This window comes from Ailuropoda melanoleuca, chromosome 4 (genome assembly GCF_002007445.2).
Source record: "Ailuropoda melanoleuca isolate Jingjing chromosome 4, ASM200744v2, whole genome shotgun sequence".
NCBI lineage: Eukaryota > Metazoa > Chordata > Mammalia > Carnivora > Ursidae > Ailuropoda > Ailuropoda melanoleuca.
Genome location: NC_048221.1, coordinates 91,985,873 through 92,000,602, shown reverse-complemented (window position 1 = coordinate 92,000,602; position 14,730 = coordinate 91,985,873). Strand labels below are relative to the sequence as shown.

The window sequence follows — 14,730 nt, the reverse complement described above, 5'->3', positions numbered from 1 at the left end:
AGGATTCTGTTCTAGGCACAACCACCCCATGTGATAATATTATCTCCTTTTCTACAAATGAGGAAACTGAGTGCACAAAGAGGTTAAGTAACTTGCTCAAGGACACGCAGCTAGTTAAGTGGTAGAGCTGGAATTTAGAACACAGGTGGTCTGGCCCTAGAGGCCATACTTCTAGTCTGAACGCTTAGGTTCCTAGTCTCCTTTCCGGTGTTTAAACCTGTGCTCTTAACACCTATGCAACACTGCCTCCCCATGGAGTGGTCAGGAAATGCACAATTACAATTTACAGTGTTAGGTGCTAAGACAGTGAGAAGTGCTACAAAATTTCCACAAATTGTTATGGGAATTTGGGAGTGGATATACCAGGAAAGGACTGAATTTGGGGCACTTGAAGGGAATCAGGAGCGCCGAACTGGTTGACCATTTTAATGGAATAAAGTGTACAAGGGGCTTCAAAAGTTTGGCCTTCAATTATCTCCCCTTTTGTTTCTTTGATATTGTCTTTTATGAGAGTTAGTAATCAGGAAGGTCATATAATTTAAAATCCAAACAGACATTTTCAAGAGGAAAATAAGAAGCCATTAATAATTGTGCTGGGACAAGAAGCATAAGCCAATAACGTCCTGGGCCATGCACTTATTGATTAGCGGTTTACATTATGGCTCTCCAATAGCATCTTGAATTTCCTTCTACTATTTTGACTGGTGTATAGTTACAGTTATAGGATACCTCACTTTTCTTTTAGTTGCTATGTGATTTCCATAAACTTGGTATTTGTATTATCTTGTATGTGAGAAGTGATAGCAGGATGGCTATGATTCTAATCATAATCCTTTGGTATCACGATCTTGGGAAAGCTCTGTTCCAGATAGTTCCTACACGTATTTATTCATTGGAGTTATATATAGTCGAGCATTAGGGTTTGAGGAAAAGAAGATAAGGCCACAGAATGAGACCCCAGAGGACAAACACTAAGGGTTATTATTCTCCATCTCTTGATAGTCGACTACTCTGCTGCTTATCATGCAATATGAGTTGTTATAGGGTTGAGAGATTCTGAACAAGAAAGGGATTTTGAATGAAGATGTAACGTAGAGAGGTGACTGTTCTTAATTTTATTGCACCACAGGGAGCCCACAACTAGTGATAGGAGGGGGCCAAGTACCAATGATCATCTCAAAGGGTAAGAGGGCATCACCTTTATAAAGATGGGAGTGGTGATGAAGGGCATTAGCTATAGGGAATAAAGAGCATGAGTTGGTTCAGGCAACTGCGTAGTACAGTTTTGTTGGAAGTTAGAAGGGTGTGGGGAGTGGGGTGTGGTAAGAGATGAAACGGGAAATGCACAGTGGCCTGAGCAATAAGGCTCTTGAATACCTTGCTAAGGAGTTCACATTTTATCCTAAAACTTTTAGGAAGATTTGGGGAAGATGTTAAGATTAGATTTGTGTTCTAAAAAGATCAATTTGGTGCCACTGTCAAGAATACAAGGTGGGGGGAAGGGTAAAGAAAGTAGGTAAGGAGACCAATTTAGAGAATATTTCTGTGACCTGGTTGAGAAATGGGAAGGGCACCAATGAGGCAGAGAATGGGGTCATGTGGGAAGATCACAGGAGAGACATTGGGGCAGCTATTGTCTGGCCTTGCAGTATGAGAAAGAGGATGACTCCCAGATCTTTGGTCTAAGTGGCTGTGTTTATGGTGACATCACTCACAAGGCTAGAAATAGAAGGGGAGATGATATTAGGGGAGAAACCATGGATCAACCCTCCACTGAAATTCTCTCTCCTTGCCTCAGTGGTGCAATTCTTTGCTGATTCTCTTCTGATGTTCTGGCAACTTCTCAGCACCATTTAGTGGAATTTCTTCTTTGGCGAAGACATTTTTGTTAGCAATTCTTCTAAGGCTGGACCCTGGCCATCTTTGTCATTAAACTCCACCTCTTCTCGACATTTAAAAAATCCTGATATTATCTTGATATTATCTCGATACTATTTATTATTCATATCCACATTTTTGACTACTCCCCTTGGGCCAACACCACTCAAGTCTTTATTCTCAGTCCCAGTGCATAAATCCAACTGCTTACTCAGCATCTCCACCCAAATGTCCTACGTGTTCAGACTCAACACACCCACACCAAGCCCTCTTTCCTTCTGAAACCTACTCCTTACCCTCTCAATACTTGCCTCTCCCACATCCCATGCAAATCAGGACCTAAGCCCCTCACTACCAAAGAGCTCTCAGTTTCATTTTTTCTCTTCCTCATTCTTACTACAAGAATAAGCGAGATAAGGATACAACGCATACAAAAGCGTGCTACTTTTGTGTGTAGAAAACTTTTATCCCACAACCTATTGCTGACATGAAAAAGTCCACTCTTGCCAGATTCTTTCCCTGTCACTTTCCCTGCCACGCTTACATCACAAGGGATGTGGGTCACTTTGCATTCCTGTCCATTACCCCTTTGCCAGAAATGTCTTTTTTTTTTTTAACTTGATCACCTGACAAAATCCTGCTCAATGTTTAAGTTCCAGATCCAAAGCTCCCTCCTGTATGAAGCCTCCTAAGGCTCTCTCATCTCAACCAAAATTAATTTCACCGACTCTGTTTCCCCAGCACTTTGTCTCTTCTACTAAACTGCGAAATCTTTGAGAACCAGGGACCTCTTGCGCATTTTGTAACTCCAGAAATTTAGCATGGTTTGAAAATTCTGCATTGAATTGGTGTTTCCCTCCCCTAACCAGGCAGTTCTGCTCGGAATCTACAGAGGTGTTCTTTGTTAGAGGATCACATCCCCTTTCTCCAGGGGTAATTACCGCCACCACCAGGACCACCACCAGCATCATCACCATAACCATCTGTCATCTGGATACTCACATACCAAATGCTTCATGAAAGGTTTTCATCTAATATTATTTACAACACTGTACAACACTTCTGTGAGGCAAAAATGTTAATACCTATCTTATTGATAAGAAGACTGAGGTTCAGAGAGGCTAAGTAATTTTCACCAAGGTCACAAAGCTTGGTGAAAAGGCTGAGGTGGTGTTTAAAGCCAGAGATGTCTGATTTTCGAAGCTGGCTCTCTTAACCCTTGTGCTTGGGCCTTGGTTCATTCCCACAAGGTCCTGGGGCCACATTTCATGCATGAGGTCTTGACAGAAAGGGAACAAAGGATTGTCCTAGCAAGTACCATAGCTTAGGTAAGTATGCACACATGCTAGGGCCTGGTAACACTCGAGGGCAGTGCGTGGCCTATCTGCCCTCTGCTCTGTCTTTTCCATGTCAGGTTGGGCTTTCCTACCACTGTCTAAAACAAGAACTCTGCTTGGCGTCCAGTTCTGAGCTGCCGGCTGCCTCAGCTACATCCTCACTGTAGAGGAGAGAGGCCATCATTATGGGGCAGCTCTCCTTGCCTTCCTGTTCAATCTTACCACATATTGTGGGAGGGAAAGACCCACATCAGAATCACAGACATGCTTTCCCTAGGCTCCTCAGATTCTGACCTGGCCCTTGGTTGAGAACTACTGGTTGGATACATTCATTGCGAAAGTCTACAATTTCCAGTGGCCCTCATCACTGAAACCTTCTCATTTCTTCCAGACAGAATGCTCAGATGTAGTCCAGGGGTTCTGGGAATCAACATCATTGCCATGCCTTGCTCCACCCTGAAGTCTTTTGGTCAGGGGTTCTCAACCTAGGTGGTACTATCTTGTAGCAAGGCAGTCAGAAATAAATGTGGAGGCATTTATTTATTGGTTATCAAAACGACCAGGAAGGCTAATGGCATTTCCAAAGTAAGGATCAGAAATGCTGAGCATCCTACAGTGCCCCACAATGAAAAAAATGTCCCACCAACGATGCCAAAAGCACCCTCACTGAGAAACACATCTGGTGTTTGATTCAAGCTTTGAATCAGCCTTCTCGATACCCGGGCATCCTCTTGGCTCAGCTGCTGCAATGTTCTCCCTTGCCAGCCTCTCACATTGCCTCATATTCCATAAACTATGGAGAAAGAGATTCTTAGTTTTCAGATATTTATGTCATACGAAGGTGGCAGGGGAGCTTGTCTAACCTCCATTTCTGCTTTCCATTTCATCTAATTTCATTCCCTGCCCACTAAGATGTGGGAGGAATGGGGAAAGAGGAAAAGAGAAGGAGCCAGTCACTGCCTTATGGGTGGATTTGAACTATCACGTCTGACAGTGATCCCAGGTTGATGAATAAATACAAGATCTCGCTCAAAGCCAACCCTTTCCCAACAGTCTTATGCATCTTTGCCCTCTCTCAGGGACTACTCCTTTCTTGCTTACTCAGGCCAAAGCAGTGTATAATTACAGGTTTGCAGTAGAGGTTTTTAACGCCCACCCATATCTGGCTTTCCCCTCCTTTTCGATACAGGGGAAGATGAAAATTTTCACCCTCTTTCCATAGGGGGAGGCCAAGTGACTAGTTCTGACCACGGGGTTGTCAGTGGAAGGATGCATCTCAATTCCTACTGGAGCGCTTCATTGCCAGTGAGAGACCCTCTCGCATTTTCCTCCCTTGCAGCTGTGATGTGGAAGCTGGTGTTAAGAAGGCATCTCTACCAGCTTGGCTCGCAGAACCACTACCATGAGCAGAGGCCCTGGTGACCGCCATCCGACATGCAGAGTAGGGAGAGATCATAAACCGAGGTTTAGACCTTTGTTGCATTTAGTCACTGAGATTTGGGGGATTGTTTGTTACCACAGCATAACTTAACCTATCCTGATTGATTCAATGTTCTTTTGCATGTTTAGATATTTTTCATCTTTGTGCGTAGATCGTGAGTCAGAGTGGCTTGGGTTTGAGGGTGAGTTTCACCACTGAGACTGACCTTGGCTGACCTTTCTAAACCTCGGTTTCCTCGTGTGTCAAATGGTGATCATGACTGTACTAACCTTATGTGGTTGTGAAGACTAAACGGGGTAATACAGGCAAAGCACTTAACCACAGTGCCTGGCAGGTAGCAAGGGCTCAGTAAATGTTACTTATTATTTTTACTTATTGTTGATCTAAAATCAATTTTACTTACCCCCTACCCCAAATCCTCTAGGAGCCTTTAGCTGTGGCTGTCTCGAGTCCTTCTAACATCCTTTTACCTAAAAAGCAAATAGTCTGGGACTGCTTCTTGCTTCTTTTATATTCCTTGCAGCTCCCAGAACAGGACATTGCTTGCAATTGACACTGTATTATCCATATCTTTAATTAAGTACACACTTGTGATTGGAATTGGAAAGTATTTATGCCAAATGAATGAAAGAATCAGCCAAACTGAAGAAACCTGATTACTTTTTTCGGTATGAAACTGGCATGTCTGGGAAACATGTCAGGAAATGTTCAAATATCCATTGTATCTTTTGTTGCTGAGTGATTGCTGGGAAAAGCAAAATCCAGTCTCTTGGCCACACATCAAAAATAGACACATATTCTAAATTAGCAGAAAGCAAATCCCATTTGCATTTATGTGACAGCCAAGTCTTGCTAAGGGGTGCCAGAGTTTGTTTCTGGACCTCTGGGAGCCCTTTAACACTTGAAGATAATTACAGGTTATCTTAGGACGGGCGCCTTCCTCCAACACTCCTGGATTCTATTCTCAGCTTGACACTGAGTTTTACCAGGTCTCCATAGCTAAGGAAACTAGAGGTAATTACTTGGCTGACCCAGACAGAAATACAAAACAAAACACTTATGCCTTATTTATTTTTATTTTTGACCCACGTGCCAAACCTTCCAATTTGTAGGCAGTTCTACCAACTATTACCTAGTCTAATAAGTCCTCTCCCAACCTGGAACCTAACTGGAGAAACATTTAGAACCAACCATAAAATCCATTTCAATACAAAAAGAGGAAGGAAGGAAGGAAGGAAGTGGAAAGGAAAGGGAAAGAAAAAAGAAAAGGAAGGAAAGAAAGAAGAAGGAAGGAAAGAAAGAAAAGAAAGAGGGATTCCTGGCCCCTGAGAAACTTTTTTTTTTAAAGATGCCTTTTAGAATTATTGTAGCATTTTCAAGATATCTTGTAATGGACTCTTTGTCTCCTTATTCAGAGCTAATTTTGCAATTTCATTTCTCGAAGCTCTCTTCCTAAGTATTCCTGAAAACAAGCTACCTCTATTTCAACACATCTACGGAGTCAAATTTCCTTTTTCCATTATTCAATCTGAACAAATGAACAATTTATTGGACCCTTAAGGGCATCTTCATCAGATGACCTGAATGCACCTTAGAGTCCTATCCATCAGTTAACCCCCCAGATCTCTGAAGCATCTCTGTGGGCTGCGGGGGGTTGGAGTCCCTGAAACTTTCAGTCAACTCTAGCTGATCTGACAGCAGAGCGGTAGTTCCTCAATTAAGTAAGGTTGATTGCCTTATGTACCAACATTTACTGAAACCCTGATGCAGGGATTTTTAATTCCTGGAATCCACCCAGTTCCTCTAGTTGAACTGCCATGTGCTTCTCATTATAACCCAACTACAAGGGCAGCAATGAGTGGAAAGAGCCGGGCTGGGAGTCAGGAGCAGACGTCGTCCCAGCTCTGTCTTGAGCTAATCCCAGGTCCTTGGGCAGGTCACTTAATCCAGCGGGTTGAACAGACGTTTAACAGTTTTTTTCATCTGTAAACTAGGGACACTAGTGCTCGCCTTAGCTACCAAGCAAGCTTGTCTTTGGGGCACTTGTGAGAATGCCTAAGTGTGGGGAGAATTTAGTTCTCACTCTAAGGATTTCTTTCGTAAGTTAGTAGTTGGGAACCCAGAGGTATTTTCTCAGGAAAATGATACCATACCCGGTGGTGAAGTTCCCAGTCTAATGCTACAAACATCTGTTTAATGACCATGTCCCTGGAGAATAACACATAGCAAAGGTCCTACAGAACATCACTACTACGGGGTCATCTGATTGTGGTGCCAAGGGTGGAATTCTGGGTAAGCGGCAAGATGGGGTTCCCTTGTGTAGCAAGAAGAGAAAGAGAAAACTAGTGCTGGACAGAAAGGAAGTAGCCGAGGGAGGAGTTCAGGGGCTCTAATGGGAAAGGAACCCACGCCGAGCCTGTGGAGGGCCTTTACAAATGTAAGGCTATATTGGGTGGCAGGCTGTGGCTTTGGAAAGTCCTCTCAATAAAGCTATTCAGTGCTTACGGTTCCCTCCACCCCACCGTCTCTTTCACTCCTCCTGCTATTGACACCATCTATTTTTGAAGTCTTTTGGGCACAAATGAATATAGCCAGCCTTTCCCCAAGACTCATGATGGAGAATCCACTTGGTTCATTTATGTAACTAATTGTTCTCTATAAAACAGACTGATATATGATACGTTAACGTACAGTATCATGACAGAGGAGCCCTGGGAGAAAGGAAAAGTACATTTATATCTGTGGGCCAGTCACCAGGGTGCATTAATCTTACAGGACCCCTGGAAGACTTCAAGGAGGCTAGCTGCTCCTGCCTGTTTTTCTCTGGATAGAGCCTTCCAAATCTGACTTTTCAAATCCCTGATTGAATTCCCAGCAATCTACTTTTCCTGACTGTAACCAGAAAAGCATGTTTAAATGAACATGAAATTCCATCAGTATAAAGCCTTGTGAAGCCCAGTCCACCAGCCCGTCGCCAAAGCCGCTAATAATGCCCTATTGTGTTACTGTGGTAGTCTAGGTTATCATTATGAAGTCTTGCTCCTGGTTGAGAAAACACGACGTTCCATTAAATGTATGATCTGGGTTCTCTCCAGGCCAGAGATGCATCTTGCTAAAACCTGAAATGAGCTGAGTTTTAATGTCATGGAAAAGAAGAGAACCATTCACCGAGAAAAGGGGAGTTGAGGGCTGGGGAGAAGAAAGGTGCCCTGGGATCCCCTTAGTTTCAGCCTGTCGACAGTGTCTAGCCAGCCAGAGTATCTTAGATGCCCAAGGAAAAAGTGAGTCAGCATTCTTTCCCCTTCCACTCTGCTGTGGTTGGGTGCTGGACAGCACTGTCTGAGAAGGTTCTTTCTAGGACAGAAGACCATGTCTTGAGGGACCACCACAGGCCTCTTTGCAATCACCGCGTTTTGGCCCATCCCCCAGCTCGGAGTCCGACGACCACGTACATTAACCTGAATCGAGACTGCAAGCTGGAAGTGTGCACACCATCAAGTGCTAGCAATTTTTTCATTCAGCACAAAAATCCTCTCTCTTCAAGCCGTAGGACAACTAAAAGAAGTCAGAGGAGTTCTCTTAGATATGAAGGTAGGTGCCCTCAAAGGGATGCCCATCATTTCTTTCCTGGAACACGTTTGGGTCCCCAGAGCACCGCAGAGTATCCTATGATGCATTTAGAAATTTACTCCAGGATTAAATAGAAAAGAAGCAGCAGCCTCTATAATCGTATGCTTGGAGCTCAGCACGCTGGCTAGAGGCCCCCCTCACACTTGAAACAATTCTCTAAAAATTCAAAGTAACTTATTTTTGTTGAATCTTAAAAGTAACATATACTCATTATAGAAAACTTGGACAGTTCAGAAAAACACACACACAAAAGAATTAAAAATCTTCTCTTCTGGGGCGCCTGGGTGGCACAGCGGTTAAGCGTCTGCCTTCGGCTCAGGGCGTGATCCCGGCGTTATGGGATCGAGCCCCACATCAGGCTCCTCTGCTATGAGCCTGCTTCTTCCTCTCCCACTCCCCCTGCTTGTGTTCCCTCTCTCGCTGGCTGTCTCTATCTCTGTCAAATAAATAAATAAAATCTTTAAAAAAAAAAAAAAAAAATCTTCTCTTCTAGCCAGAAACACAACTCCATATTAGGTACATCAAGAAATACACGTGTGTATTTAGCTTTTTAACAAAGGTAGAATCTTAATGTACATAATATTGGTGCTTGTATTTTCACCTAAGGGTACACGACAAGCACACAATACGCATATTCAGTACTATGCTATACCATGCCTTACTTAATAAATCCACTACTGTTAGACATATAGGTAATTTTCAGCTGTATTATTAGAAACAGCACTGCCATGAACATACCTATAGTCACTTGTTTGAGACCATCTTGGATTTTTCCTTTAGGACATAGAACTGCTAGATTGAAAAGTAGAACCCCATTTTTTTTAAAGCATTTGATACGTGTTGCCAAATTACCTTATTGTCTGCACTATCCAATACAGTAGCCACGTGTGGCCGTTTCAATAAAATTATTAAAAATAAACAAAATAAGAAGTTCACTTCCTTGTCTACACTAGCCCCTCTTCAAGGTGTTCAACAGCTACCTGTGGCTGGCAGACGCCAACTGGCCAGAGCGGGTATAGAACATTTGCATCATCACAGAAAGTTCCACTGGACATCGCCAGTCTAGAAAGACTATATAGATTTGTATTTTCCTTAGTAAGATATGAAGGTGCCTACCTCCCACAAGTTGGCCAATATTGAATATTGTCATTTTTTAAAAAAAAACCTTTGCCACCTTAATAAAAAATCACATCTCGTTTGATTTTTTCACTTCTTTGATTACTAGTGAAGTTGAAATTTTTGTTTACTGTTTTCTACTAGGCTCATCTTTTTAAAACTGCTTTTTCTATATTAAGGCCAATCTTTGAGGAGTAACTGATGTTACAAAAGTTTTTGTAACTTGTTATTGTCTTTTATCTCTGACATATTTTCACTTATGGAAATGGAAAATTTGAATGTATATAAATATTTTCATAGTTTTCTTTATTGCTTCCATCCTGTTTTAAAAGCTCTAAACCTAAGATTACAGTAATAGTCATTTAAATTTTCTTCCGGTTGTTTCATCCTTTCATTGTAGACATTTAAATTTTCAGAATTTCTGGAATTTATTTTGGTGTGTAGTATAAAACATAAACCTAACCTTTTTTCTTTTCCCATGTTAAACACCAACCATTCGTCCAAGAATCTTTTTTTTTTTTTAAGTAGGTTCCATGCCCAGCATGGAGACCCTGAGATGAAGACGTGAGCTGAGATCAAGAGTCGGACACTTAACTGAGCCACTCAGGAGCCCCAAGAAACATTTTTTAAAGTAACATATTAATTTCCCACCAACTTGAACTTCCACTAAATGCCTTCATGTCCCTGGATTTCTTTCTAGATTTTTCTATCCTGTTTCCCTGTTCTTTGGCCTTTACCATCCTGTGTGTAATAATTTGCCTTATAATACATTTTAATATTTACAGGTATTTCTTCGTTATCTTTCTCTAAAAATGTTTTACCTCTTTTTACCAGGTTTCTGTTCTCTAAGAAAAACTTTGAATCATTTTGTTAAATTCCTCTCACCACCAAAGTAAATACTTTCAGAACTTTGATTTAAAGTTTAGTTCAATTCAAATTAATTTGGGGAGAACCTGATTATCTTTACAGTATGGAGTCACTCCATTCAGGGACTTGGTGGTTCTGTCCATTTTTTCAAGTCTTCCTGTATGTTCTGCTCAACTGGCTTTTGGGGAGGGGGGAAGCACCATGATGGGCACCTCTGACTGTTTTCAGACACAGTCTCTGAATCTGTGAGCTATTGCTCCCAGCCACTAGAAGTAACAAAAGAAATTCCATTTCTTAGTATTGGAGTATATTTTCAGTATCCACCTTCTCATAAATCTCTAAGAAAGAGATCTCACTTTTCATCCAAAGAATCTGGAGTTCAAAACAGCCCTTACGGAAAAATCAAACTCCAGGGGCAACTGCAAAGCACATTGGGTGTCTAGCTGGCCAGCTTATTTTGCAGGCCTCTTTTTCCAACTCGCAAATACTTTCCAGTCTGTGAAATTCATCTCCCCACCACTGTAACAGCAAGAGCCTCCCTGGCACCAGAGAGCTCACATAGTTTTAATGAGCATGGATCTTCTCTGAGGGGCTTTTTATTGTTGAAGCTGGGTTTTAGTAGATAGCATAAAGCTTCCTTGAATGACCGTGGCTTGGCAAATTGAAGGGGATTTGGGAAGTGTTTAATTGGTCAGAGTTCAGCTCTCCCTTGAGCACAGACCTGAAGCCTAGCCACTCTCCTTTTGGTAGGGAAACCAGGGCTCCTGCACCTCCCTGGTAGCCCACCAGTGGAATTACCAAGAACTGGAACCCGTCGCAATCAGAGGTCCCAGGCCCAAGAGGGGCGGGCGGGAATGTATCCGCAGGGCACTTCTGGCAACTTCTGGCAACAATTTTGGTTGTCGCCAATGCGGGACTGGGGCGGGGGAGGGAGGGTGAGCGAGGGAGCATGGAGCAGGCTTACTGGGGGGAGGCCAGAGGCGCTGCTAAACATTCTACAATGCACATGATGGTCCCACAACAAAGAATTCCTCAGCCTAAAACCCAACAGCGTCTAGGTTGAGAAATCCGCCTTCTATTTTCACTAATTGCCCAGTCAGCGTGCGCTGTATAATTAGGAACAAAGGCAATGCATTCTGCAGGACAGCATGTGTCTTTTTGTTTTTGTTTTTGTAGAAGGACGTGACTGACTTTTCAAAGCCCACTCCAGCCGCGCCTGGAAGTTCTACGCCTCCAAAGCACGCCCTTCTCGCCAGGTTTTAAAGCAAATGGAAAGGATTCACAGCAACGTGTTAGGTCAACAGCATCCTCACACTCCCTTGCATGCTCCTCGGTCACAGAAAGCAAGGCGGAAAGTAGGTTTTTCCCCGAACCAGCAGCGACGCCCCTGCGGGCTCGGGCAGCGAAGGATGGGGAGGAGCGCTCCCCGACAGAGGCGCAGCGCGGGGCCGCGGCCGCCCCCCGCGGCCCCCCTGGGTCCCTTGAGACGCGTGCCAGTCCCAAAGCGCTGCCGCCAACAAGCCCAGCCCGGCAGGGAGCATCATCAGCTGAGCACAGGATGCAACAACTCGAGACACTTACTTGTCCAAAATGAAGTACAGGTCAAATCCCCCGTAGCAGGCTGGACCCCCTTCCTCCCTGCGTCCCCCTTGCCCGGCGCAGATGAGCACAAAAGTGGCCAAGGAGAGACACTTGAAGCCAATGCCGAGGGCTTTCTGCTCCACGGTGGCCATGACCTGCAGCCCAGGGAGAGGGTAGGGTCCTCTGCTTCCCACGCGCCTCGAACTCGCCAGGACCCTCAGGGACGCGCCATCCGAGGGGCCCTGCTCCGGGCCCTTTATTCCCCCTCGCGCTCCTGGAACTCCCCGGAAGCAATTGTCTGGAGGAGTTCAAGGTTTTCCTTCTGGTTTCCGCTTCGATTCTGTTTCTAGGTTTCAGGTTTCAAGAATCCCAATACTGTACTCCGCTTTTTTTAAAGGGGCTGCTCCTGACTCGGGCGGCGGACCCCTCCGGAGGCTCCGCTGACGTTTGCGGCTGAAGCAGCTCCGTCCTGACGCTTCTTTGTCCCAGCTTTTAAATATTGTAGGGTGGGTTTTCAAATTGTTCTTGGTTGGGAGAGCGCTTTGCCTTTTCTCCCTCCTCTCGCCCCCTCCCCCCGTCTCATTTTTTTGGGGGGGAAGAAAGTTCAAAGGGTGCCACCTTGTGGCCGAAGATGGCGAAAGCGCCCTTCGGCGTTCGCGCGAGTGTGGCTGTGCGTGTTTCCTTATTCCTTCGTTTTTCTCATGCGCCTTCCTTTTCTCTCTCCATTATTTCTTCCCCATTCGTACTGCCCGCTCACTCTCTAGCCTTTTTATCCCTGCCCGCTCCTTTCCTATCCTGTATCTGCTGATAAGGTCGCTGCAAACATTTGATGAAAAATTACTTCCTCCAAGCACCTTGGCTCCGACCCTGGGGCTGGGACCTTTGCAAACATGCCTTTGTGCGAATGAAGTAGGGAAGAACGGGGCCTTTGTGATCTGACTCATCTCATCGACCTTACTGTACTATTAGCACAGATCGTAAAAGAGTCTGCTGGGGTCAGTCATGTGGCTGGAATAGCCTAACAGTCCCAAAGAAAAGGTTGCTCTGGGCATGGAACAGCCGGGCATTCTAGATGGTCTCCATCTCCAGATTTTACAGATTCTGTGAGAGGTTCTTCTTTTCAGCCTGTGAACTTTGACTTTTTTCACCCTATCTTTGATTTAGGACAGAGCGAGCAAACAGCTTACAAAAGTATGGACCTTCCCAATCATTTGGGACCTGCAGGGGAGTCCTGTGCTAGCCTTTCTGAAGTGAGGGATCCTCTTTAGAGGGGATCCAGGCAGGAGCTCAGTTTTAGCTTCCTAGATCTTCCACCTGGGGAGTCCTCAGAGCTCCATTTTCCAGCATTTTTTCTCCAGACACACGTCTTCCCCTCGTCTGTGATCCTCTAAGACACTTAGTCCCCAGTGTGACCATCCACGGGGGTTTTCCCCCACCAGCTGTACCATGGAAACCTAGTGTCTTGGAATGCTTATTAAACAATCAATTTGTGGTCAAATAAGTTTGGGGGACTCATAAAGCATTGCACCAGACTGCCTCCAAAAGGATCCTCAATGTCCCTTCTTTCTTGGTATGAACACACCCCCACACACTAAGACTGATTTGTGTGCAGTTGATGAAGCATGGCAGAAATGATGATGTGCGACTTCTGAGGCGAGGTCATAAAAGATATGGTTGTTTCCTTCTGGCTCTCTTGGATAACTTGCTCTGGGGAGCCCGTTACCCTGTCCAAAGGTCACTGAAGCAGCTGTATGGAAGCATCCATGTGGCAAGAAACTGAGATGCCCTGCTGATAGCCAACAACAATTTGCCAGCCACGTGAGTGGCCCATCTCGAAGGTGGACCCTTCAGCCCCAGCCAAGCTGACAGATGACTGCAGCCCCGGTCAACGTCTTGACAACAGTCTTCTGAGAGACCCCAACCCAGAAACACTCAGCTAAGCCAATCCCAGATCCCCGACCCACAGACATTATGAGATAGTTTTTGTTTATTGGTGTTTTAAGCCTCTAATATGGAGGATACCTTGTTATGCAATAACAGATAGCTAGAAAATGCCTATTATCACATTAAAGCTTTGAGAATTTCTTTAAAAAAATGTGTAACTGTATTTTCCAGACTTACTTGATCCTGAAACTGTTCTTTTCAAACAATACCTATTGACACCTACACATTGGGAATTACCGTTCTCAGGAAAAATAATTGGGAGGAGATTAAAATACTCTAAACTGTGCAACTCTTGCTTTTCCATATCTTTGCAGTTGAACAAAGACATCCAGAGTCAATAACAGGGGAAGAAGAAGCTCTTGGTGTAATGGGAACATGATGGCTCAACAAGTCTGCAAGAGGAGACATTAGGAGTTTCTTTGAACTGGCAACATTTTCCTTTGGTTGTTGGGATATAGCAGCCTTATAATTAGTGCATGTAGGGAAATGGGAATGGGGGATCAGTCACTTGAGGCTGGAGGAGGACTTGGGAAGGAGAGTCTTCGTCGGGGCCCTGCTGGCATTTCTCAGATTAATGTCACAGCTAAGAGATACCTAAGTAAATTTCTCTGCCTCTCAAACTCAAGTCAGTGGAAGAACGATATAAATTGTGATGTTGGGGCTATGGATAAAAATTTCGGAAGCTGGAGAAGTGCAAGGGCAAGGTAATCATGTACATGGAAGTGTTTGAATGGCAACCTGGAAGCCACGGTAAGGGAAACTTTCTTGGAGGAAGAAGCAGTCAGGAGTGTCACAAGCTGTGGAAGTCAAGAGCATAAGCCCCAAGAAAAACCCACTGATCTGACACATGTCATTGTGTCACGAAGGAGATTCCAGTGAGGTAGTGTTGGTGGGTGTTGGGCTGCACTGAGTTACTAGGAACGGGAAGCTTCTCTT

At 44.3% G+C, this 14,730-nt stretch overlaps 1 protein-coding gene across 1 annotated transcript in view; it reads right to left on the bottom strand.

Annotated features, from left to right (window-relative positions):
* The window catches only part of ANTXR1 (ANTXR cell adhesion molecule 1), a 216,498-nt gene extending 204,095 nt beyond the window's left edge, over positions 1-12,403 (bottom strand). Inside the window, 1 exon segment of the mRNA XM_011236724.3 lies at positions 11,851-12,403. Within this exon segment, the coding sequence (XP_011235026.3) occupies positions 11,851-12,002 (152 nt within the window). The 5' untranslated portion in view covers positions 12,003-12,403.
* Between the last annotated feature and the right edge of the window lie 2,327 nt (positions 12,404-14,730).